We start from the raw sequence: 25,373 nt of genomic DNA on the forward strand, positions 1-25,373 counted from the left end.
GTGGTAAATGTACCAAAGGCAGTTCAAGGCTAAGTGTGTCTTGTGGGGATGCTTCCTTCTTTGCCTGTGTGTTTTGGGGTGTGGGTGGGAAGGCTGTTTACCTTTTCTGGAAACCGTGTGAGATCTGAAGATGGCCTTCGCTCATGGTAGGAAGTCCTGAGATCGATGCCTCGGCAAATTGGTTTTAAGTATTTTGAATTTACAACTCTCATTATGTTGCAAAGTAACACTGACTTTGGAATGACTGGCTTCCTCTTGCAGTAATTCAACAACATTATGACAGCTATAGTTTTATAGTGAGCATAAAACCCAGTGAGGTAAGTTCAATGAGGTAAGGTTAGTGTTGGGAGTTTTATTAACAAAAACTCTAAGTATTAACACATGAGTTACAATTCCCACGTGCTTTCAGAAATTTGCTGGAACTGAACTAAACATTAAATTCTGAACTTTGGACTAGTCACTTAAAACCACCTAATTTTAGTGCTGGAAGTAGCCAAAAATGTGAGTATGAAAACAGGCTTTCGAAAGTTGGCTGCCTCCCTCGGCCACATATGATCTGAATTCTTCAGGATGGAAGATGGAAAACAGGCCTCGCCCGCCCCAGCTCCTCTCAATGAGGTGGCATCATTCTGGAAGCAGCAGCAAGGACAGCAGGTCACCTTGACGGCCTTGAAAATCTGGGCCAGTGGTTTGGAGACGTATGGATGTATTGTGCGGCTACCAGGAGTCCTCATTAGAAAACACCTACCCAACATCTTACGGTACCAGCTTGGGGTAGGGATACTTCCACGGAGTCTGTGATCTTCCCGGGGTGGGGATGTCCTCTGACCAGGCAAATCATAACCCATCCATGCCTTCCTGTCCTATGTGTCTCTTGGGAGGTGACTTATTTTTCTGTACCTGTGATTTCACTGGTGCAGAGAATTCTCGGGGAGGAAACTCCATCTACCAGTGCGGATCAGCACTTTCTTTCTTATTTATAATTGTGGAGAGCTGCCTAGAGAAATGAGGCAGCCAATATGTCCTCTGCGCTGCCAAGGCTGCCCCCCGTCCACTCTACTCCAAGCACTTTTAGGGAGCCATTATTCAACCAAGTTCCTTTATCGCCTACTAGGGGCTGGTTTTGGATCTATGAGAATGGCGTGCTATCTGTTATGAGGTGTTCCATAATGGAGAAATGGAACCAGTGTTGAATGGTAGCTGGATCGGGGTAGTGGATGGAGGGGCAGCCTTGGCAACACAAAGGACTTATTGGCTGCATTTATCCTGAGCAGCCTCAGTTCCCTAGGCAACTCTCGACAATTATAAATAAGAAAGTGCTGATCTGCATTGGTCGGGCTAGCCTGGGACCAAGTGTTCCATCTGATGCTCGTTAGCTCCGTGACCGTTGGCAAGTCATTGAGATTGTCTAAGTTTAGGTGGACTTATCTGCGAAACCATAGATAGATTCCAGAACCTCAATGACCTGCATCGGGAGATCATAGGCTGAATGGCAGAATGACAACAGGTGACTTCTAAGGTTCCCTCTACACCTGAGGTCCTGGCAGTCTGTGATGCTGGTTCCAATCTATGTGGGTGGAGGGAATTTACACAATGGAAGTTCCCTTCACTGATTAAATTTTTTTTCCAAACTATTGAGAATGTATTTTGAATTTCTCCCCCCTCCCCCGCTCTGCAATTCCCCACTCAGTGAACAAGTCTTAGGGTATCAAGACAAGTCTCAGGCAGCTAGGGGGCGCAGTGGAAAGAACACTGGTCCTGGAGTCAGGAGGACCTGAGTTCAAATCCGGCGTCAGACACTTGGCACTTACTAGCTGTGTGACCCTGGGCGAGTCACTTAACCCCCAGAGCCCCGCAAAAAACGAAAAACAAAGAAAAGTCTCATACACACATGGGGATAAAGGTTTTCTCCATTCCCGTCCCTCCTCCTCTGCTCATGGGCAGCAATGCAAACTTCCTAGACTTTAGGGAACTTTCTAGAGTTGGGATTAGAGTTGACATGAGACTACAATCCAGAGATCCTTTAAAAAGAGAGAATTTCCTTTGCCAACTCCTCCAGAGCTAGGTGCGAGGGCTAGGGAGGTAGAGGGATGACTCTTTGTTTCTCCCTAGCGGTGTGACCTTCATCCCTCTGGACCTGAGCCTTCTCCTCCATAAAGTTAGACCAGATGCCTCAGAGGTCCCTCCTGGCTCTAGATGAGGACGTTAGGAAAGCACATACATATGTTTGTGGTGATTGGATGAGGAGGCTGCCACTAACACCAAGGGGCATTGGGGAAGGCTCGGTGGGGAAGGTGATGCTTTCTGCTTCTGATAGTCTCTCGTTCTGTTTGCTGAATCAGAGACAGGGAAGCAGGTCTCTCCAAAGAGAGTTAATTGAAAATGCCGGATTCTGCAGAGACGAGAAGGAAGACAGCATGAGACCAAGAAGAGGGGCAGGGGACTGGACTCCCTTTGTAGCTTCTGGCTTCGTTTTCATGGTGGGATAGTGGATGGCAACTGTTTTTCAACTTTAAGCCCTCATCAGTGACAGATTTTATGTGGAGTGGCTCTTAAATGAGTCTTGAGAATGTTGAATGCTTTTCCATCAAGAGCGCTGGCCCGGCACAGGCCAGTGCTCACAAACCCAGGCAGACCTCCCGTGGCTTGCTCTGGCTGGAGTCCTGGCAGCCAGTGACACACCCTGTGCTTTGAATGCAGGGGCTTGACTACTGAGCTTAGCACAAGGGAGAAGAGGGATGAGGGCAAAACCCACTCCTGGACCTGCTATTAACTCACTGTATGGCTTTGCCAAAGTCACATCGCCTCCTGGTGCCTCAGTTTACCCATCTGGATTATTTTGAGGATTCCAACGCTATTTTTCTGTGATTCTGTTTTTTTCCCCTTTTAGTGTTTTTCCATTAGATTGTCTGTTCCTTGAGGGCAGGGACCATCTTTTGTTTCTTTAGGGAATTCCCAGGTTGGAGATTATCTTCACTGAATGCCAATGGGAAACAATTTGTAATTTAGGGTTAAAGTAAGTGTAAGTGACTTGTCCACAGTCATCTGCCTAGTGTGTGTCAGAAAAAGGCCTCATAGCCAGGTCCTCCAGACTTCAGGGCCTGTCTCCTATCCGCTATAACACACGACCTCTCAGGATTATATCACAAGAAAGTTCAGTGAACCTCAGACTATTTTTCTTTTGGTGAGGCAATTGGGGTTAAGTGACCTGCCCAGGGCCACACAGCTATTAAGTCTTAAGTGTCTGAGGCTGGATTTGAACTCAGGTATTCCTGACTCCAGGGCCGGTGCTCTATCCACTCACTGCACCACCTAGCTACCCCTATATCACAAGAAAGTTAAACTGAGGCAGCTCAAATAATAATAATAACAAACCATTTGTCCAGCACTTCGCATTTTCAAAAGCAGATTTTACATCTGTCATTTAATTTGATCCTCATAACAGCCCTGGGAGGTTGGGAAGAGATTTGGATCATAGATAGTGAATTGAAGGGGAACTCAGAGGTCCTCTACTCTGTCTCCCTCTTTCTACATTTGAGGAACCTGAGGCCCAAAACAGTTGAGTGGCTTGCCCAAGATTCCAAAGAATAGTAAGTTACAGAGTCAGGATTTCAACTTGGGGCCTGTGAGTCCAAGTTCTTCACTCTTTCTGCTCTTTTATCCTAGATCATCATATAGTACACCTATATATATATATATAGTACACCTATTCTTATCCCCCTTTTAGAGAAGAGGAGACTAAGGCCGAGTCACCGAGTGATTTGCTCAAACTCATCTAGCGCATAGATGAAGATGAGAGACTCAAGCCTGAGTCTTTGACTCCATATCCGTTCTGGTGCACTCTCTCTCTCTCTACATTAGGCTGGGTCACTCCTCAGTCCTGTGACTTCAAATGTACAAACAACAGGTAGGCCTCAGCCCTGATCTTGAGCAGCTAGATAACCAGAAATCCTGAGGCTAGATCTTTCCTGTAACCTTGGCTAAAGATATCTTGCTCAGGGTCTGAGATAGCCCAAGACTACTCTAGCATCATTGAGCAATCTGAGTGAGCCACAGACTGGGGGTCCCCCAATCTGTCCCCTTGCTTCTCCATCAGCACAGCAAAGTCCTCTGAAGAGCCTGCTCTTCTAGGTTGCTGAGGTGGGTGTGAATTCAAGTCAAGGCTAAGGGTGCTGGCCATTCATTTGATGCCATCACACATGAGTCTTTCATTGGCTCCAGCTGAGCTTTTTGAATGTTTTGTGTGTATCCAAGGCAGAAACTGTCGTTTCCTTACAATTTTGGTCAAAGTAATTAAAAACTTTCGTTTATTCCACTCTAGTTTGTGGAGGAAACCAAAGTGTGGCACTGAGTGAAGGAGGCCAAACTGGGAAGGTTTGGACAGTTTTCCCAATTTTCTTTCCCCAGATTTCATAGCTTGTCCATTCCGAAAATCTGGGCAATTGCAGTAGAACTAGCAGGATTTTGCCTATTAAAAACAAGTGGGATGTGGCACTAGATCATCTGAGTGTGAAAGTTCACACTGTCTTATAGGATCCTGGGATCCTGGACCTAGAACTGGACGGGCCTTTAAAGTCAAGTACCGTGCAGGACCAGGGAGATGACATTACCTTCTCGGGGCCATGTAGTGAGTAACTGTGCTAGCTCTTTCCACTATGCCACACTTCCCCACCATGAGGCTGGACACCCATGCCTTTTTCACTCTTTCTGGATCATCATCTTGTGTTTGGGTGACTGATTGGTCCAAACTAGCCCCAGAAACTAATTTTCAACCTTCCCCTGCGAGGCATCCTGCCAAAGGTGCCATCATGTTAGCAAAGAACCTTAGAAAATACTGCTCACCATTGGAACTAGACCGGAGTCCTGGGTGCTGACATGAAGATTAATGGCGCATCGCCCCTACTTTGGCAATCGGGGCCAGTTTCACGGACTTCCCCCTTTCATTTCAAAGCATCCCGCTAGCAAAGTGCTCTCTGCTGCCAGGTAGAAAACTGCATGTTCAGGTCCTTTGTAAAAGACCTGCATGGGAAGAGAAAAGCGAGATAGGAGAATGGAAAACCCGGTTACGTGTCTTTGTGTGATAGGGAGAGGTCTGACTTCTCCTTTTGTGATTCCAGGGAATGATGGTACTCTTAAGTTTGCCAAGTTTTATTAGTCAACGTGCTGCCAAGTTTGAGCAAGAGTCAAGGACGCTTAAAATTATGTGGTGTTGAGTGAAAAGTCAAAGAGAAAAGAGTGCAGAGACCAAAATACATATTTTTAAACTTTTATCCATCTACCTGATGCTGAAATATAACCCAGACGTTTCCCCCGCCCCTCCCACCTTTTCTGATTGTTTTTTAACATACTCTTTAGAAAATAGAGAAGGTTAGAGGCAGAACTTTGAATAGCTCAGAGATGATCCAAAGTCACTGGTGGTAGAACTTGTCCTGGGTGGATCAGTCCCGTTGCTGCTCGCTCCCACAATGGCTCTGCCCGTCCTCTCGTTCCTTGGCTTTTCAGCTCCCCCGAACCAGAAGGCCGTTTGTCTGCCTGCGGTTTCACACCATCTGGAAGTTCAGATTTGACTGGAGAAATGATGTCATCCTTGCTTACTGCAAAGCAGGCTAGCATCAGTCAAAAGCTGGATGTGGTTCAGGGCCCCAGTTGTGTCTTGATTTAAAAACTCCAGGTTTGGTTGGTGATTTCAGGAGGTTGTACAAGACTCCAAAGATAGAGAGGACATGATTGATGGGCCCCTGTGCAGATTCCTTTGAAGCTGCGAGCATGCTTTCCTGTACATGGAAAATACGCTCTCCCAATGTGAGAACTCACCTGGCACAAATTCCCATTGGGGGCGCCCTGCTCCGGGCTGGCCCATCCAGCCTGCCATTTTGAATTTGGGTGCAGTGAATGGGCTGTGCATCTAGACCATCTCTGCTTTTCAGCCTCTTGACACATGGGGAAATCACGGCCATGCTCTGCTTCACGTTTTATCTTTCCCCAACTCTGGAAGTTGTGGCTTTCATGGAGAGAGCACATCTGGCAGGGAGGGGCGGAGTCCAGGAAGCTCCTTGAAAGTAGGGATTGTCTCATTCTTTGTCTCTGTATCCATAAGTGCCTAGCAAGGCACCTGGAGCAGAGTAGGAACTTAATGAATACTTGTGGATGGATTGATGGGTGTATGTCATCCATCCTTCCCGGTATTGCTCCACAGCAGAATTCTACCCATCTGATTCCCTCTCCTGTGGTAGGTACTTTATACTCTTCTCTCTTTGGAGATGGGACTATCCCTTTCGGACGAGAGCTAACGGCTGGACTGTGGGACTCAAATGTGGGCTTGATCCAGGCTACTGACTGCTCTGCACAACTTCAAAACATAGGGAGGATTGTTGTAGAAACTTTAGTGATCCGTTGGAATCCAGCCAATTAGTATGGAAACACCATCTCCGTGGCACGGAGACAGCGCTGAACTTTGCACTCATGACTGTGGCCATGCAAAGGCAGATGCTCATGGGGAGGGAGAGAGGGAAGGAAGAAGGAAACTACCATTCATTTAGCTCTTATGGTGTGCATTTATTTATTAAGCACCTACTGTTTGCCAGGCACAGTCTGAGCTCCATGATCATGGAAACATGGAATTGAGAGCTGGGAGGGGTCTCCTTGAGGTGGAAAATGGGGATATGAATTCCTGAACACCCTTTCTTCAAGATCAAATGAGATGAATGCCAAGTGAGAACTTGGCACAGTTGAAATACTTTGGTAGAGCTAGGATTTCATCAATGATGCAATGACTGACACATATATAGATAGCATTTTCAGCTTTTTCTAGGCAGTGAGTGGTATGAGTTTGAGTCAAGAAGAACTAAGTGCGAATCTTGCCTCCTAGACTCACCAGCTGGGCAAGTTAGCTCCTCTCAGCCTCAATTTCCTAATCTGTACAATGGGGACAATGACGCCTATCTATAGGAGATGACATGTAAATGAGAAATGCTAGCTCTTATCCTTCAACACATTTGTGAGGTAGCTTCCATTATTGTTCCCGCTTTTTAGTTGAGAAAATTTGTGTTGTTGAGGTTGTGAAAGGCCCAGTAACTTACCCAAGGTCACATAATTAATAAATCTTTTTTTTTGGGGGGCAGGGCAATGAGGGTTAAGTGACTTGCCTAGGGTCACACAGCCAGTAAGTGTCAAGTGTCTGAGGCTAAATTTGAACTCAGGTCCTACCGAATCCAGGACCGGTGCTTTATCCACTGTGCCACCTAGCTGACCCAATTAGTAAATCTTTGAGGCTGGATTTGAACCTGGGTCTTTCTGACACTATATCCAGGGTTCTTTCCCTGGTGCCATGTTTTCCTGAGATGTGGGACCTCTTCTCAGTGGGCAGATGAGCCATAGTGGGTCCACCCAACCCCCCAAGGCCTTCGTTGCTGTCCTGGAATGTTCTGGGTTCCCTCTCCCATGGGCTCCATGACTGACCTCCTCCCTCTTCCAATCAGATCTGTCCAGGATGACCTCTCTAATTCCCTCACAGACAGGCACCCCCCCCCCCAAGAACCTTTCCCCTTCTCAGTCAGTCCCAGTGTCCTTCTCATGATCTTCCCTGAGTTCATGGCCCGGCTGCTGAGGTCAAGTGGTCAGCTTGAACCCTGGAAGAGTGAGAGTCAGAGAGTCCTGCCCTGACTCTTTGGCACCTAATGATCTGGTCTTTGTGGCTTCTCTGGATCGGTGCTCGCCTTGGTGGTCAGCCACGCTGGCCCTCGGTACGTACCCACTGACTTCCTGACTCTGCCAGGCCATCCATGGGTCTGGGTCCTAGATGTGGTCTCCCCACCCCACAAGGAAGTTCTTTGGGGCCAGAATCCTTCCTTCTGATTGTATTTTTTTAACCTTGCTCCAGTGCATACCCCAGTATTGGGGCAGCTCCTAGGGCATAATGATGCTGCATTCTGTCTCAGGATTTGTGCCTGGTCAGACCTGTGTGTGTGCACAGAGGAACTTGTATATAATAACGCCACCTGCTGTGGCCTTGTTGTGTGGATTAAATGGTATAACAGCTGTAAATCACTGTGTTATGTAAATGCAAGTTTACATGCACTGTTCACACATATTTACATTTACTATTAAAATAATGAATATTTAATAAACACTTAAATTTCACCACAACAATTATTATGCAACACACAGATGTAATAATAGTGCATTACAAATAAATATTTAATAAATCATAAGTAAATTAAATAATATATGTACATATAGTAGCCATAGCAGCAGCAACAGCAGTAAGTACATCTGGCTTTTTCTCCTCCAGATTAAAGAGACGTCCCTTAGTGAACAGAGGCTTGCCTGCTTGTCCACATTCAGTGAACTCTGGGAGGCATGGTGTGGAAGGTGCACTGGAGACAGGGCCTGGCAATCTTGGCTCAGATCTTGGCTGTGTTATTGACTTTCAGTTTGTATGACCTTGGATAAGTCTCTTTTTCCCTCTAAGTCTTTTTCTCTTCTGAAAGATGGGAGGGAGCCGTGGATTAGAGTGACTTTGTGATCTCATCTGGCTAGGGCAAGTCATGTGTTGAATGACCTTATTGTGTGAGAGGCTGCTTTTTGTCTTCCTTGTTCTCGCTTCTTTTTTTCCTTCTCTCTTCCTTTCTCTTCCCCTTCCCTTTTCTTCCCTCTGTCTTCCTCTGGGATTCGAGCCCAGGTCTCTCCTGACCCAAGGGCCCTTGCTCTCTGCCTGGTTCCTTGGGTTTTGGGATTTCTATAGGTCATGCTGAGTGTTGACCCCCTTGTCAGTCTGCCTGTGATGGTCAACTCTTCTGACCAGGTCAGGAAGTCTGACCTCACTTATGAACTTCAAATTGCTTGAAATTAAGAGAGAGAGAAAGACAGACACAGATAGAGATAGAGACAGAGACAGACAGAAACAGACAGAAGAGAGGGGGAGAGAGAGAGAGGAAGGGAGAGGAGAGAAGAGAGCATGTGTTATAGGATGACAGATACCAAATTTCGAGCAGGAGGTCATCTAGTCCAAATCCCCTTTTTTACAGAGGGAGAAACTGAGGCTTAGAGAGGGGGAGATGGCTTTCCCTGGGGCCACACCGTTGGACTTTGAAGCCAGCGTCTTTCTGCTGGAATCCACTCTCCCTCTTGACGAGTTTAACTTTTGTCTTCATCAGTGGAATTTGACCAGCAGGTGTTAGAACCCACCCCTTGGGAGTGAGACTGGAAAGGGGGCATTGCGAGTTGTCCTGTACTTAGTGCAATGAATAGAGGCATGGTTCCTGGGGGCAGGTGGGCTTCGTGTTTTGTCTTTCATCTCTGCCACTTGCCTCGCAGGCTGGATAGCTCTTTGGGGACTGAGTTGAGGTCTGTTAAATCCCCTCTCCATGAGGTAGCCAGGGAATAGATTGTGCTCTACTTGTCCCACATCTGGCCAGGCCCTGAACTCCTTAAAAATGTGCCTGACTCTTAGAACTTTTCTCCTTCTGCCAAACAGTGGAGACAAGAGCAGTGAGGGAGGGGCTTCAGCAAAGTCGGTCCAATGACAGGCTTTAAAATGAGGATTCCAGACATCTTAGGGGAGGCACAAGGGTAGTTCTATGAAACCTTCCCCGGGCTTGCTGGGATAGCACACTAAATGGGGGCCATCAGAGTCAAACACTGGGGGCGCAGAGTTAGGCCCAACTGAGATTATAAACCTACCAGCCAGTTTGCCTCAGCAATGTCCAAGGAGTTGTGCCTTTAATATGGTGAGAGTCACAGCCTGAGCTAATGACTGGAATTCAGATTTATAGAGGGTGTCCCAAAAGTCTTAGTGCTATTCTAAGCGATTATATTTCAACTTGTTTAAATTTATTTATTTTAAATTTAGATACAAAACTTAGTTTTAAGCTACTAAAGCTTAAAACTGAACTGACTTTTGAGATATGCTGTATATCAAGGCAGCTAGTTGGTATAGTGAATAGAGTGTTGGGCTTAAAGCCGTAAAGGACTGAGTTCAAATTCTGAATCAGATATTGACTAATAATGTGACCTTGGGCAAGTCATTTCACCCTGCTTGGCTAAGTTTTTTTCATCTGTAAAATGAACTGGAAAAGGACATGGTAAACCACTCCAGTATCTCTGCCAAGAAAACCCCAAATGGGGTCATGAAGAGTGGGCACAGCTGAAATGACTGAACAACAGCAGTGTTCTATTATTTTTCATTACTCAATCCTATGATCATAGGTCCTTGGAGGCAATCAAATCTAACAACCTCATTTCACAGGTGAGTAAACTGAGACCCAGCAATGAGAACCACAAAGCAAAGGAACATTTCCTCAAAACCACCTGAGGCCTGTATGAAGCTCTTCTCCTTTGGCAGTGATGACGACAGGAAGGGAGACAAAGGGGGCAGAAGGTGCTCAGGAGAACACAGCTTTTAGATGGTCCATCAGTCTGTTGTTATGTTACATCAGACTTTACTCCCCCTCCTCACTGTTGTGTTTCATACTCACAAGTGTACTAGGGGGTAGGGAGAGTACAACTATTTTTATCTTAACACGAGTGATCGTGAATCTGGAGTTAGGAAGACCTGATTTCAAATCATGCCACTTAACCCCTGACTGCCTCAGTTTCCTTATATGTAAAATGGGAAAAGGAAATAGTATTTACCTCACAGGGTTGTGTGGATCAAAGGAGGTAATATCTGTAAAGTACGTAGCACAGTGTAAGTGCTATATAAATTCTTCTTCATCGTGATCATTTCCTCTTCTTGTTAGAATGCAGCTTATTTGAAGTTCAACCATTCCCATTATTTAATTCTTTTCTCTAAACAAGTGACTGAGCTCTGCTGATCTTAACTTGCCCATACTTCCAAATTCATAATTGATAAATTGGGATAAGTTCAAGGTTATTTTTTATTAAAATCTCCACCACCCCCTTTTCAATCCTCTGTTTCTAGGTTGATGCCCTGAGGTTACGACTAGAGGAGAAAGAATCTTTTCTCAACAAAAAGACCAAACAGCTGCAGGACCTCACAGAAGAGAAAGGGACATTGGCGGGAGAGATCCGAGATATGAAAGACATGCTCGAAGTTAAGGAGAGGAAAATCAACGTACTACAGAAAAAGGTGAGTCCCTTATGAGGTTCTCCTTGGCTCAGGAGCCAACAGGGCAGTAGTGACCTTGAGTAGCATTAGTGAGACAGTGGTGAGCCTTCACTGGGGGAATGAAGCTCTTTCTGAGCAGCTGGAGAAATTGAGTTTTTCTCTGAGATTTTAGAATGGGGAATGTGCATGATTATCTTTAGTTTCTTATTCATTGATAGTCTTACCTGATTGTTTTCATCATTTTGTTTTCCACTGAACTTGCATTTTTATTACCCAGCAATCAAACCATGGTGAATTTATGACTTCACCATTGCAGGACCTGGGGAGGAGGGGGTAACACTTGTAGCTGCAAAATAAATCCTGAGCAAAGTTGGGCTCAGGAGGGATGGAAAAGAGATTTGGGGATCTTACATTGATGTGACCTAATCCAATCAAGTCAGAGTTAAAATTCCCTGAGTTATTTGTGCTTATGGGAGAGCCATCCAGTTGTTTTATGGTCTGCCTTATCTGTATCTCAATGCTTTCTCATTTCCCCAAACCCGAGCCGGATGTCCTTCACTGCCAACCCCACATACTTCTGTTCCCCATGCTTAAAATCTAGGTGTTGGGTGGGGTGGGTGGGGGAGCAGAGAGGATTTTTCCCATAATGCCTTGCTTCAGTAGTGGATCAGAACCAAGCCTCTGGAAGAACATTATGTACAATTGAAAATAATCAAACTTAAGTTTCAAAAGCACTCACTCCTGAAGGGGTTATTGATGTTTTAAGGTCCAGAGGGCCGGCGGCTCACAGAATAGTTGTAGGTGCTCCTGCCTGTTTCTTAAACTCCTGTTTAAGTAGTTCAGGGTTCCCAGTCATTGCCCATTAAGCCCCTACCCAGGGGACCCCTCAATCTCCAAGGCTAGTGGATGTCATGATATTAATGAGACTAAGGAAAACCTGAGTTCAAATCCAGTCTCATGCACTTACTGGCTATATGACCCTGGCCAAGTCACTTAACCTCTGTCTGTTTCAATTTCCTCCTCTGTGAGACAGATACAATAATAGCAGCCACCTCCCAGGGATTTGCAAATCTCGAAGGCTCTATATAAATACTAGCTATAAACATTGTTGTTGGTTCACAGGCTAAAGCTTGTACACCAGATCTTATTAGGCACCCATTTGGCCTTCCTTTTCTCTCCCTATGCTGGGTATATTCTCCGTCTTTGCATGGTGTGTCACCAGTATTGGTTTGTTTTTGTTTGTTTGTTTGTTTTTTTTTTTTGCAGGGCAATGAGGATTAAGTGACTTGCCCAGGGCCACTCAGCTAGTTAAGTGTCAAGTGTCTGAGGCTGGATTTGAACTCAGGTCCTCCTGAATCCAAGGCCAGTGCTTTATCCACTGCATCACCTAGCTGCCCCCAACAGTGTAAATCAAATAGAATGTGCCACCAGTATTGGAACCATAAGCCTAAATATTCACTGGATGCCTTAAGGTTGCTTCCCCACTTGCCCCTTGTCCCACGGCATAACTTTTCCCTTCCTGTCTCCTTTGTCCATTGAGATTGTCATCGAGACAAAGTTTATACAAATTATGTCAAGTGTGATGGTTTACAAATGATCGTCCAAGTAATATGGGAGTTTGTTAGCCAACCACAGGACCAGAAGGGAATGCTTATTTATAGCATATGTGTTGGTGATTTACTTAGAAAATACAAACATGATTATACATTGAGAGCTTGAAGGCTTCTGAGAGATCATTGAGTCCAAGGGGTGTTCCTGACCATTTTTGTGTGTCCTGGACCACCCTTGTACAGTGGTCTTGGAAATCAGCCTAGAGACCCCCCCCCCCCCCGCTTCTCAGAACCATGTATTTAAATCCATCAAATAAAATCCATAGTATTATCAAGGAAATGGATTATACTGAAATACAGTAATCAAAATGTTTTGAAAAAGAAGTTTGTGGACTCCAGTTTAAGAACCCCTAACGACCTGCCCCCTGCCCATTTTATGGTTGTGGAAACTGGCCCAGAGTTGTGAAGCAACTCGCTGAGTCCCACAACTGGGAAGGGCAGAGGTGGGAATCCAAGCCCTGTCTTCTGATTCTACCCCTAGCTCTCTTTCCTCTGCATGGCTGTATTGAAGTAATAATTCTCTGGAATTTTACATGAATGTCAGCCATCAATCAGGGGCAAAGAAATCAGCTCTGATGTATTTTGACTTTTTGTACTCCATTTTTAAAAAATGTAGCTGAATGAAGTCATATTTTACATATCTGAGTTTTCTTTTCTTTACTTCTCCTCACTGGATCTTTTTGTTGTATTGTTTGAGTTTATCTGTGAGAATTTTTTTCTTGGATTATTTCAAAAAGGTCCATTTCATTTGCGAGATGTATTACTTCATGTAATGATGGTCAGCTTTTCCCACAGCCCTTTGGTTTCATGTTTGTCATGGTTTTACTCATTATACATGATTGAACTTTCATATTTTCTGAATCCAGTTTTTCTTTTAAAACTTCACAAGTCTTTGTTGTGTTTTAAAATGAGAAAAAAGCAGTGTTACTAGCTTTTATATTTCAGTTTCAAATCATAAATGGAAATGGTAAAAAACAAAACAAAACCCATACTTGTAAATGTAATAGAATAAGCCTGTTTTCCACAATGAATGATGCACTGTCTTTTCCAAAAGTCAGGAGATACTCTAGGTGTTTTGTTTTGTTTTGTTTTGACTTTATAAGCCATAAGGGAAGGCTGCCAAGGTCTTTGTGCGTGGAGTGGAGTGGAGGGGAGGGACTCAGAAAGTCATAATGCATCACTAACTCAGATCCTCTGGAAGGGTGACATTAGAATGAAAAGGAGGTCGGGGCCAAGGCCTGATGTCCTGCTGCATTAATTCTTCAGCCTTTCTACCTGCCAAGCCTGGATCCCAAATGGATTCTTGTCTTTTTTCCCCTCTTGACTGGGGTGCTCAGCATTCCCAGCATATCTGGTAGTGGAACATGGGTCTGTTGTGACCAGGACCAGTGAATGATCTTGAGACTAAACCCACCAAGATTACTGGCCTCAAAGGACTGGTGCCATGTAGGCTTTGCACCCCATGGACCCCAATGAAGGGTTCCATGATGAGTTGTGGTGTATGTTGGGGGATGAGTCCCAAGTCACGTCTCTTCCACATAATTAACATGTGACTTGAGCAAGTCACTTATCCTCCATTTCTTTGACTGGAAAATGTTCAAAAGTCACTCCCTCCATGACCTCACATGACTATGTGAATTGTAAATGCCAAAGACCAAGAGGAGTAGTTTAGATAAAGGGGTGCCATGGGAAAAGCGCTGCCTCTGTGGTCACAGAACCTGGTTCAAATCCCATTTTGTGCTTTCATTAATTTGTGAGGCCTTGGAGAAATAACTTCACTTTTCTGGGCTTCCTCAGTTTCCTTTTTGGTAAAATGTGGCGGTTGGACTGGATGACTTCTAAGGTCTCTCTCTGCTTGAACTTTGTGGGACCTGAAGAAACCCTCAAAACCTGGACCAAAGACAATTTGAATGCTGGCCAGGTGAAGGCCCATCTTTTACATGGGGAGTTCTCAGATTCCTCACACTGGTTGGGTACCCCATCTGAATAGCTTCCCGGAGCGGCGTAATTGGCTGCCCTGGGGAGGACTTGGTTTGGAACAGCCTTCGAGAAGGAGGTTTGGATTAAGGTACATAGGAATGGAATAATAATAATAAACCGATGTCAATGTCAGAGGGGCAGGATGACTCAATATTTCTCTCTTTCAGGAACTCTGGCCCGGGGGCCCCCTTCTAGTGCCAGGAAAGTGGGGTATGGGGCTTTAATAGCTGTATTTAACCTGGCAAGGCCAGCCTGACACCTCATATCTGTCAGCTCAGCCTTCAGAACAATCTATATCCCTAAGACCTTCAGGATTAGCATGGGTCAATTCTATTCCTGGGCAGCAGGTCTATCTGGGATGCCCCCCAAACTCTTCATTAGCAGCAGCTAATGAAGCGCACCTTGGGGCCTAGGCTGAAAGGTTTTGTAGGGAGGATCTATGCTCTTGGATTACCTAGGTAGAGCACTTTTATGAAGACAACAAACCCAGTTTGTGAAATTTTCTGGGTAATAGAATGAAAGGATCTTAGATCAAGAGATGGAAGAGACCAAAGACACCATCTTTTTATAGATGAAGAAAATGGGACCAAGAGTGACTCGCCCAAAGTCAGCTAGGTAGCAAGTTATTGAAAGAGGATTTGAACCCGTACCCTGTGACTCTGAATCTATTACTTTCTCTACTGTTTGATTATTAGTTTAGAGTAAGAGGTTCTTAACCATTCCTCAGGGCTGTTTCCCCCACGTAGAAAGTGGCTGAGCTAAAATTTGAACTCAGGTCCTCTGACTCCTAGCCTAGTACGCTGTCCAGTGCTCTTCCCACTGCCCCCGGGTGAAGACTGGGGGTCAGAAGAACGTTGCTTTTTTCTCTACCTTGAAAGGCAGTGAGCACCCAGCTTTCCACATGTAGGAACATGATTTGATTCTATTTTCCATGGCTAATTTTGGGCTCTGGACTGATGAAGTGTTGTAGTGGGATTGGATTTGAAAAGGAAATGTGGTAAAGCCATGATGACATCGAGTGTTGGGGGATTTGGGGAGCGGCTGCTTCAGAGCATGTGCAGTCCAACTTCAGTGAGATTGAGGCCAGGCACCTTAGAGGGCCAGTCTGCTACAGAATCCATGGAATGGTCCTTTATTAAGAAGTGCCTGATTCTGGGAGCTTGGGTTCAACGTCATGTTTTAGATCAGTGAAGCTAAGACATTGTGGATCTATGAACTCATGGGTGTGGGCACTTGTTTCAGTGAATCAGATTGTCAACTACCCATGTCACATAGCTAGTCTGTGTTGGAGGCAAGACTTCAGCCTGGGGAGTCAGAGGATCCGGGTTTGAAACCTGCTTCTGACACTTGCTTACCTAGGTGACCTTGGACAAATCACTTCACTTTCCTGGGCCTCAGTTTCCTCTTCTTTAAAATGAGGAGGTTGGGCAAATTGGCCTCTGAGATCTCTTCTAGCTTCTAACATATCTAACATAAACCCTTTGATGCCCTGATCCAACAAACCCCACAAATTGGGAGTATCTTATTGCAAAGTGACTCCACCCAGATAATCCAGATGAGTCCAAGTACCCCATGTCACTTTTGGACATGTCTTAGAGGTCACTAGGTGGTGGTTAGCATACTGGAGTCAGGAGTCAGGGAGACCTGAGTTCAAATCTGAACTGGTCGTGTGATCCGGGGCAGGTCATTTAATCTGTCTGACTCAGTTTCTTCATCTCTAAAATAGAGATAATAATATCTACCCACTGGCATTGTTGAGAGGATCAAATGGGATATTTATAAAGCACTTAGTACAGTGTTTGGCACAGAGTAGCCGCTTAACAAATGCTCATTTCCTTCTTCTCTCTTATGGCTAGGAAGTTCTTTCTAAAACCCAACCTCAGCTGACCTCTTTGCAGCCCCCTGCCCCCATCCCCAGCCCCCAGTGGATCCTCATTCTGCCCTCCGGGACCTTTTAAGGGAGAGAAGACAGTGATTCTGGCTGTTCTCCCTGAGTGTTTTATCCTCCAGGCTAAAGACTCCCATTCCTCTCAACTCATCATCATAGGAGATGAATTCAGGGCTTTTATGATTTTAAATGTCCCCTCTAGACATGTTTGAGCTTCTCAATGTCCTCCCTAAAAGGTGGAGCTGCCGACTGAGCACCGTGCTCCTCAACGGGCTGCCTAGGACTTGCTGGACTACTCTCTCCTCCTTGTTCTTGGAAGCCACGCTGCCCTTAATGTGCTCACATTCACTTCCGTGTATGACCGTGTCACAGAGGAGATTCATATGGAGTTTGCCGGCTACTGGAACCAAAGGGCATTTTCATACAACTCACTGCCCCTGTCTTGTACTTCTGAAATTGACTTTTGGAAACCAAATGTAAGATCGCATTTTCCTCCTATTAAATTAAATCTTGTTAGAGTCAGCTCAACGTTCAGTCTCTTGGGGCTTGTTTGGAGTCTTATGATGTCATCCAGTGTCCTAGCTTCTCCAACTTTGTGACATCTGACAATTTGATATGCATGTTTGGCCTTTACCCAGGACACCTCTCCCCCCGAAAATGGGAAACAACCCAGGTCCCAGAGCCCATTCCTGGACACTCCACCAGTGGCCTCCTCCCAACTTGAAACCAAGTCCCTTGTTTCTGAATCTATTGCATTGTACTTACGCCACGCCGCCATATTTGTTTGTCTTTTCCATAAGAATCACAAGTGATGCTTCATTAGCCATCCAGTAAACATTTATTAAGCATTTACTATGTGCCAGGCATTGTGCTAAGCACTGCTGCTGATAGGAAGACAAAAAATGAGGCCGTCCCTGCCCTCAAGCACTTTATTGAATGCTTTGCTTTAGTCTAGATGTGGCATTCTGATCTCTTGGTTCAGTGACTCTGTCAAAGGCAGTCATCAAAAATATATACGTTGCACATATATGAGTTATTTAGGTCTTATTTATATAATAATTATATTTAAATAAAATTGTATTAAATATATATTATTTATATAAATTGACATGTATACGTTATTTATTTATTTATTTATTTTGGTGAGGCAATTGGGGTTAAGTGACTTGCCCAGGATCACACAGCTAGTAAGTGTTAAGTGTCTGAGGCCAGATTTGAACTCAGGTCCTCCTGAATCCAGGACTGGTGCTCTATCCGCTGTACCACCTAGCTGCTCTTCTGTATATGTTATTTATAAAACAGTTATTTAAAGATTTAAAATACTAAGTTATATGTATTAGAATATGTCTGGGTATATCTAAATGGAATAATGTAGAAAATTTACATTAAATATGTCATATATATGTATGCATATATTATATCTATGTTTGATATGTGCATAAAAATATATATATCACAAATAAAAATAAAATTAAAAAAAACAACAACAAAGGTGATAATCAGACTAGCCTGGCATGACTTGTTCTTGATGAAGATGCCATATTAGTTTTTAAAAAATTACCAAATCCTTATCCATCTCTCTAATAATAGATTATAGAGTTTCCCTAGGAATAAAACTCAAACATTCTAGACTCTAGTTTATCAAGGCATCCTCTTCCCTTTTTTGAAAATCAGGGCATTCATCCTTCTCCAGCCTCATGGGACTTGTCCTGTTCTCCAAGATCTTTCCAATATTCCTAAGAGTGGTTCATCCATCACCTTGGCGAGGGCTTTCACTACTCAAGGATGTGGATCAAGTGATGAATTCATCCTCCGAAGCTTATTATTCCCCTACTGTCTCATTACGTATCATGAGTGTCAGTTTCATATTTGCCAATTTCCTTCTATCCTTTCCAGAACAAGGTCATTCTTCTTGACAAAGAAGGGAAGCCAAATAATAACTGGGCATCTTTGGCTTCTTTTGGTTGCCAGCTATCTCCTCATTGTCCCTGAATAGGAGTAAGGGGTGGTGGTCACGTGGGAAGAAAGAAGAAAATTGGAACCAGAAATGACATTGAGAGCAATCTACAAGACTTGAAAACTGATTGGCAAATAGATCAGGGTGAGGAAGGAACTGAGGGTAAATCTGAGGTTCTGACCTGGGTGAGTAGCAAGATGCTGGTATCTGAAATAGTGAAGATAGGATCATGGAGAAGTGTGGTGGGAAAGGTAATGAATTTTGTTTTGGATACATTGAGTTAGAGATGTAGTCTGAGATGTCTAATTGGCAGTTGGTGATGTAGGATGATAGAAACTAAGGCTGGATATTTGGATCCAGACTCTTCTGCATAGACATGGTAATTAAATACATGGGAATTGTTGAAGATGAGGAGAGAAAGAGAGAGAGACCAGAGAGACAGACAGATATCTGACAGGATCCCTGCTCACTTCATAGGACAGAGCCTTGAAAACATCTAGTTTAGGGCAAGATATGGATGATGGGCTATCAAAGGGGACAGAAAAAGGGTGGTAGGAAACAAATAAGGAGCACCTAGAGAAGGGATTCTTGTGGGTCATGGAACCCTTTGGCAATCCTGTAAAGTCTATGGAACTGGGGCAGCTAGATGGTGCAGTGGATAGAGCACCGGCCTTGGATTCAGGAGTACCTGAGTTCAAATCCGGCCTCAGACACTTAACACTTACTAGCTGTGTGACCCTGGGCAAGTCAATTAACCCCCATTGCCTTACTAAAAAAAAAAAAAAGTCTATGGAACCTTTCTCAAACTAGTATTTTTAAGTTAATAGAATAAAATGCATAGATTTACAAAGAAAACTAACTATAGTGAAATGCAGCAATCAAAATGTTTTTAAAAATAATGTCATTGATCCTGGCTTAAGAATTCCTGTTCTTGAAGAGAGTAGTTTCCTGAAAACCAAGGGAAGGGAGAGGATCCAAGAGAAGAAGGTGGGCAACAGTGTCAGTTACCACAGATAGACCAAGAAGGGTGGGGACAGAAAAGATGGTCAGATTTGAAAATTATGTAATTATTAATAACTTTGGAGAGAGTTTTAGTGGAGTAATGAGATTTGAGGCAAAAAGTATCAGTGAGTTTGGCTAAGGAAGGGAGGGAAAATACAAGATTATAACGTGAAGATGTGGGAGGATAAAGTGATTTTTTAAAAAAATTGTAAATCCAGAAGAGACTTAGGTATGCTTATAGGGAATAAGGAAAGTGCCAGTAAGTAATATCTTTTTACTTATCTATTTGTGTACATGTTATTTTCCCCTAGTGAAATGCAAGTTTCTTGAGGTCAAGGAAGGGCTGTTTTGGCTTTTGTCTTCTTACCTTTAGTGCCTAGCACACAGTAGGTCCCCAAATGTTTGTGAGTTGGATTGAATTGACCTATCTGTGCATGTGTCTGTGGTAGTGCTGCATCAAATGGCAGAAGTTGGAGCCTGTTTCTTCTTAATGCCGGGGTATCTTGCTCTTGGCATGAAGTTGGTGCCAAGGGCTTTGGTGCTAATTGGGTTGAACGCTGCAAATACTCTCTGGGAGTATCCATGCCATCTAGATTGCATGGCTGTTAATCTGGTTGGAATTGTGCCACCTACAGTTGGAACCCAGCCTGTGAAAAATAGGCTAATAGGGTTAGTCCACTTATCCTGCCACTCATGAGCCCATTTTTTCTCCATTAAGATATATTCCAAATATTCTCCCCTGCCCTGTTGACAGGTGTCTTCGGTGTGCCTTCCAGTGAATGTCCTATCTAGCTCTAGTTCATCTTGCTTCTCTACCAACCTGGACTCCTAGACTTGGTTCCCCATCTTCCTTTTTTGTGCTTTTGCCAGAACCCATCTCTGTGCCCAGAAGGCACCTACTCTTCCTTCTTGCCTCACAGAATCCTCACCTTCCTTGCAATTTCAGCTCAGGCATCCTTTTCTCCAGAGAGGCTTCTTTGCTCCCTTCAATCAGTCGTCTTCTCCCCCCTCTCCCTCACCATTTTTTGCTCTGATGTTTCTGCTACTGCTATTAGCCCATACTCTGGGGGAAGCTAAGCCACTTAGCTCCAAATGCCACGAGACATTGCATGCCAGTGTTTATGGACTTTCCTGCTCCCACCCCAATGTTTGACCTCTTGACTCTAATCAAACCACCTCTACCATCCCTTTGGGAAAGGGCTGGCCATTTCTGGAAATGACCTGTCCAATTATTTCATTCATCCTCTCTGCAGCTTCCCAGATCCAAATACTCTTCCCTGGCTATGCCATTCCCCAATGCATGTTGACCTGTATTAGAATGTAAGCTCCTTAAAGGTAGTTCCTGGTGCATTTTTTTCTTTGTTTATTTCCAGGGCTCAGCACAGTGCTTGAAATGTATCGAGCATTGAATACATTTGTAATTAACATTCATTCATTCATTCGTATATTTATTCACTCTCAGTTTTCCTGGTGCTAAAAATACTGTTATAGACATTAACCCCTCCCCTTCCACCTGCATGTGAAACCGGAGAGGGGCATGTTTCCTTATTCTTCTTTCACTGCATGCACGGGCCATTGAAGAGGTTCAGTTCATTTCAGTTCAACCAGTACTTTATTTTTATTTGTTTTCCAACCTGAACTTGTAAATCATCTGCTCTATGCCAGTGATGGTGGTAAATGCTGGCATCCAAAGACAAAAACCAAATGATCCTGGTGCTCAAGGAACCAGCACATAATCCAGTGGTTCCGGACACAGATGTGCTCCCCAACCTCTAGTTGGCTCTAACCATGGCTTGTCTCAAGAGAGAAGCTGAACATTGGGTCCTTCCTTGCTTAGCTCAGGTGTCAAATCTGTCTCTTCCTTTGGAGTTCAGATCAAATCTTCAGGCTGTGCTCTCCCTTGGGCTGTCCTGTGAACAGGCACAGACCCAAGACACACCTGCTCCTTCGAAATGGTTAGACTTGGAAGCATTTACCAAGGCATAGGGAATAGAGCGTCCGACTTCAAACCCTGCCTCTGACATTAACTGGTTGTACCAGTTTTCTGTACCTCAGTTTTCTGATCTCTGAAATGGGGATGAGTTAGTCAGCTAAGTTAGTCAGATTAGTTAGCAGTGTGATGTCAGTGAGGCTGTTGGCGACGTGGGACTGTGTTAGAGGAGCCACAGCTTCCCAGAAGAGGGCGGTGAGAGCCTCTGTCCTCTTGCTTTATCAGACTTCACTTGGCTTATTGTGTTCAGTTCTGGGCTATACAGTGAAGTCAGGACATTGATTAACTGAAGAGTGTAAAGAGGACCTGGAGTCCCAGTCATGTGAGAAGACGTTAAAAGGACTGGGGGAGGGGGTGGGGAGCTGAGCCTGGAGAAGAGAGGAGGAGGGTCTGTGCCCATGACAGTGTATCTAAGGATCTGAGGAGTCCGACGTTTGGAGGAGAGGTTTCGCTCATTCTATTTGTCCCTACAGGGCTGGACCAGGAGCAGTGGGTGGGTGGGAGGGGGTGTTGCAAAGAGATTAATTTAGGCGTAGCAATGAGAGCTGTCCAAAAATTAGAACAGGCTGCTCTGACAGATGGGGGGGGGGGCTCCCCTTCTTGGTGGTCTTCAGACAGAGGCTGGATGACCACTGGCATGTTACATTGGAATAGGAATTTCTTTTGTTTATGGGTTATATATAGTTAATAGTCCCCAAGGGCCCTTCCAACTCCCAAGTTCTGTGGAGGTAATATTTGCATTACCTACCACAAAAGCATTATTGTGAGGATTGAGTGAGATCATGTATATAAAGTGCTATGTCAGTAAGGTAGTCATATCATCATCACTAATACCATTCTCCTCATCCTCCCTTCTTTCTTTTTTTCTCTTCCCTTGTCTTTTCCTTCCTTATTTCCTCAGATTCTTAATAGCAGTGACCCTGGGCAAGTCACCAGTTTCTCAGATGTACCTGCCTTCTAGGGTTGTTGTGAGGATCAAATGAGATCATATTTATAGAGCTCTTAGTGCAGTGTTTGTCACATAATAGGTACTTAATAAATTTACCTCCCCTCCCTCCCTTCCTTCCTCCCTGCTTCCCTCCGGTCTCTTTCCCCTCCTTCTTGACTTTCTCTCTCTCCCCCTCCCTCTACAAAGACAGAAGGTAAATCAGATTCCTCCCTCAGGGAGCTTACATCCTATAGGTGACTTGTGTCCTTTGCCTTCTTATCCTTGATGAACATCTACATTTAGGGACACCCCCATGCATCTGAAGATGAACAGGAGGCAGGGTTGTTTTGTTTGGTCCTGTGGATTCTCCGCCTCACTTGATTGAACAACTATTGACTGATTGGTTCAGTTCAACACTGTATTTATATTATGATTGTGAGGTTACTGCTTTTCCTTTCTGTTGTTGGGGATGGCCTAGAGTCTGTTCCTGACATAGGTACCAGAGGGCTGGTGGTTGGGTGTGGGCACTGCCGACTATGAGCTCAGATCAGGCCTGGGCATTTTCAGGCCGGCTCAGCGCATGCCTGCTGGGTTGAGGGAGGCAAGTTAGCTGGATGGTGGATTTTTTTTTATGGAAAATGCCCATGTCTAATGAATATTCAACACGTAGCCGGTGTTTATTTAGGTTTTCATATGTGACTGTTTCAATCACAAGTTCCAACACGCCTCAGGCAAGTCTAACATCTAACAACCTATATGGCAAATTTTAATATTTTATAGACGGTAAATACTTCATGCATTGGAACAAGGCCTGCTTCTTCAGGGGTTTCTGCTCCTCTGGGCTCAGCCAGGCTTGCTTCCAGGGAGTCGAGGGAAGCATGTGCTCCAGGGGCTCATGTGTTCCAGTCCTATTTTGTCCTCTGTCTGCGGGTAGAGGCGGCAGCAGCCCAAAGCAGGGTGTGATTTCCCCATGCACACTGGAGACCACAGAACAGGACAGTGGATAGAACACTGGTTCTGAAGTTAGAAGACCAGGGTTCAAAGTCTGTCGCTTCCTGCTAGTGTTAGGGAGGCACCTGAGGTCCCGGGGAAGGTACCTGACTGGGCCAAGGTCATACAAGTAATTATGCTCGGAGACGTGGTCCCCTGCTGATTCTAGAGGTAAGGTACTTTCCAGTTGGGAAATGCCCTTAAGAGATGCCTATAGAACCACTCTGACTGTCAGGTGTTGCATGGTGAACACGCCGGGGGACAGGCAGACAAGGAAGAAGGCAGAAGAAGCCACCCTGAGAACCCACCTGTGGAAGCTCTCTTGCTATCATCAGAGAAAGAGCCTCTTAGGAGAAGGGGGGAAAACATTTTATTGTAGCCTTCTGACCTACAAGGGATAACTATCCAAAAGCAAACCTTTGCCCTGAAAGTCTCTCAATAATCCTATCATTGACTAAAAGAAAAAAAAAAGTTTGGTTCATGCTGTGGATGGGAAGAGTTATCATTTATGAGGTGAGAGGAAAGCATTTTATGTGATCCTTCACTCAACACATTTAGTCCAACAGGTGAGAACACAAGCAACATTGCTCTTTGTAGGGAGGTAACAGAATCAAAACAGAGGTTAAAATTAAGCTGTATCCTATGCAAAAACCAAACCAACAAAACCCCCACCCCTTTCCGGATTTTGTGGAAAGTAGTCCCTAGGGCCAGGAGTTGAATTGGAGTGTAAAGAGTAGAGAAGATGTGGTCCTTTCCTGTCTGGAGGAGGTAATGGACGGAACCAGACAGTGAAAATCCTGCTGTCTCCCATGCCTGGAATTCTCTCCCTCCTTGTCTCTCCTTTGCCCCCCACATTCCCTAACTCCCATCAAAATGACACAAGCCCTTTCCTAATGCCCACAAATCCCAGTACTTCCTGTCTATTTTGTAAGTGCTTATATTTGACATGTTATCTCCCTCCTAAGGGATCATTTTTCTCTTTTGTTTATAAAAGTTATCATTTATCTATTTCATTTTTCTATTTACACCCTTAGTACCTAGCACAGCACCTGGCCCATAGTAGATACTGCTTGCTGATTCACTCCTCCCTCCTCTCCCCTAAATGAACCAAGCAGGGGGCTTTTATCTATTTTAAAACAGCAACAGGTTTGGACAAATCCACTCAAACTGTCTCATACAGTTACCCTCTCAATTAAGGCCATGTATGTGCAAAGGACTGGCAGCAAGCAGGGAGGCCATGTGTGACCCAGGACAGGGTGGAACGAAGTGGCATATAGTGTTGGAAGGAGCACTAAATGTCAGGCAACTGGGCTAGCCTGCATGCAAAATAAAGCCTGAAGCTTGTTACCATGAATCTGAAGGAGAGTACTCCTGTAGACTTCATGATTATCCATAAGGAGAACAAGGAACAATTGATAGATAACCTGTGGGTTCCATTAGTATCCAAGCAACATGAAGAGAGCATGAGGATGGTCCCTGGGACGGACGCTGGACAAACCACTTGGTGATGAGTTTGTGGGATGGTATGCAGAACGGGTGGGCTGGAATGGCTTGTGACATGCATCTTTGAAGAGAATGCCCACATTGACTAGCTCTCAGATCCATCGGAGTTTGGGGGATATTTTCTGAGCCCCATGGTACTTTTTCTAAAGGTGAATTATGATTTTTAAGTATAAGCTCTTAGAAGAAGGCGTCACATACCTCCTTTAAAATGGTTGCTATTTTATTTATGATGGGTTATGAGCCCTCAGAAATAGAGTGTATTGGACCCCTACAAAATACTTATCCATTTTTATTAGCTACTCCAAGGATCAAAATATGTAAATATTTAACCATGAGAAGTAGGACTCATTTAAAACGTGTCTTTAGTTTATAATGTAAATGGCAGATAAATGTCATGTGATTTTAAGATGATATAAATAATATGAAACAGCTCTTTGCTAATTTTGTTTGGTAGCTT

At 44.4% G+C, this 25,373-nt stretch overlaps 1 protein-coding gene across 10 annotated transcripts in view; it reads left to right on the forward strand.

Annotated features, from left to right (window-relative positions):
- ERC2 (ELKS/RAB6-interacting/CAST family member 2) overlaps positions 1-25,373 on the forward strand; it is a 1,007,143-nt gene that overhangs the window by 347,774 nt on the left and 633,996 nt on the right. For all 10 annotated transcript variants that reach the window (XM_043976675.1, XM_043976679.1, XM_043976684.1 and 7 more), the window contains one exon: positions 10,922-11,089. In XM_043976675.1, the coding sequence (XP_043832610.1) occupies positions 10,922-11,089 (168 nt within the window). The remainder of the gene's footprint in view (positions 1-10,921; positions 11,090-25,373) is intronic.

Source organism: Dromiciops gliroides, chromosome 1, assembly GCF_019393635.1.
Source record: "Dromiciops gliroides isolate mDroGli1 chromosome 1, mDroGli1.pri, whole genome shotgun sequence".
NCBI lineage: Eukaryota > Metazoa > Chordata > Mammalia > Microbiotheria > Microbiotheriidae > Dromiciops > Dromiciops gliroides.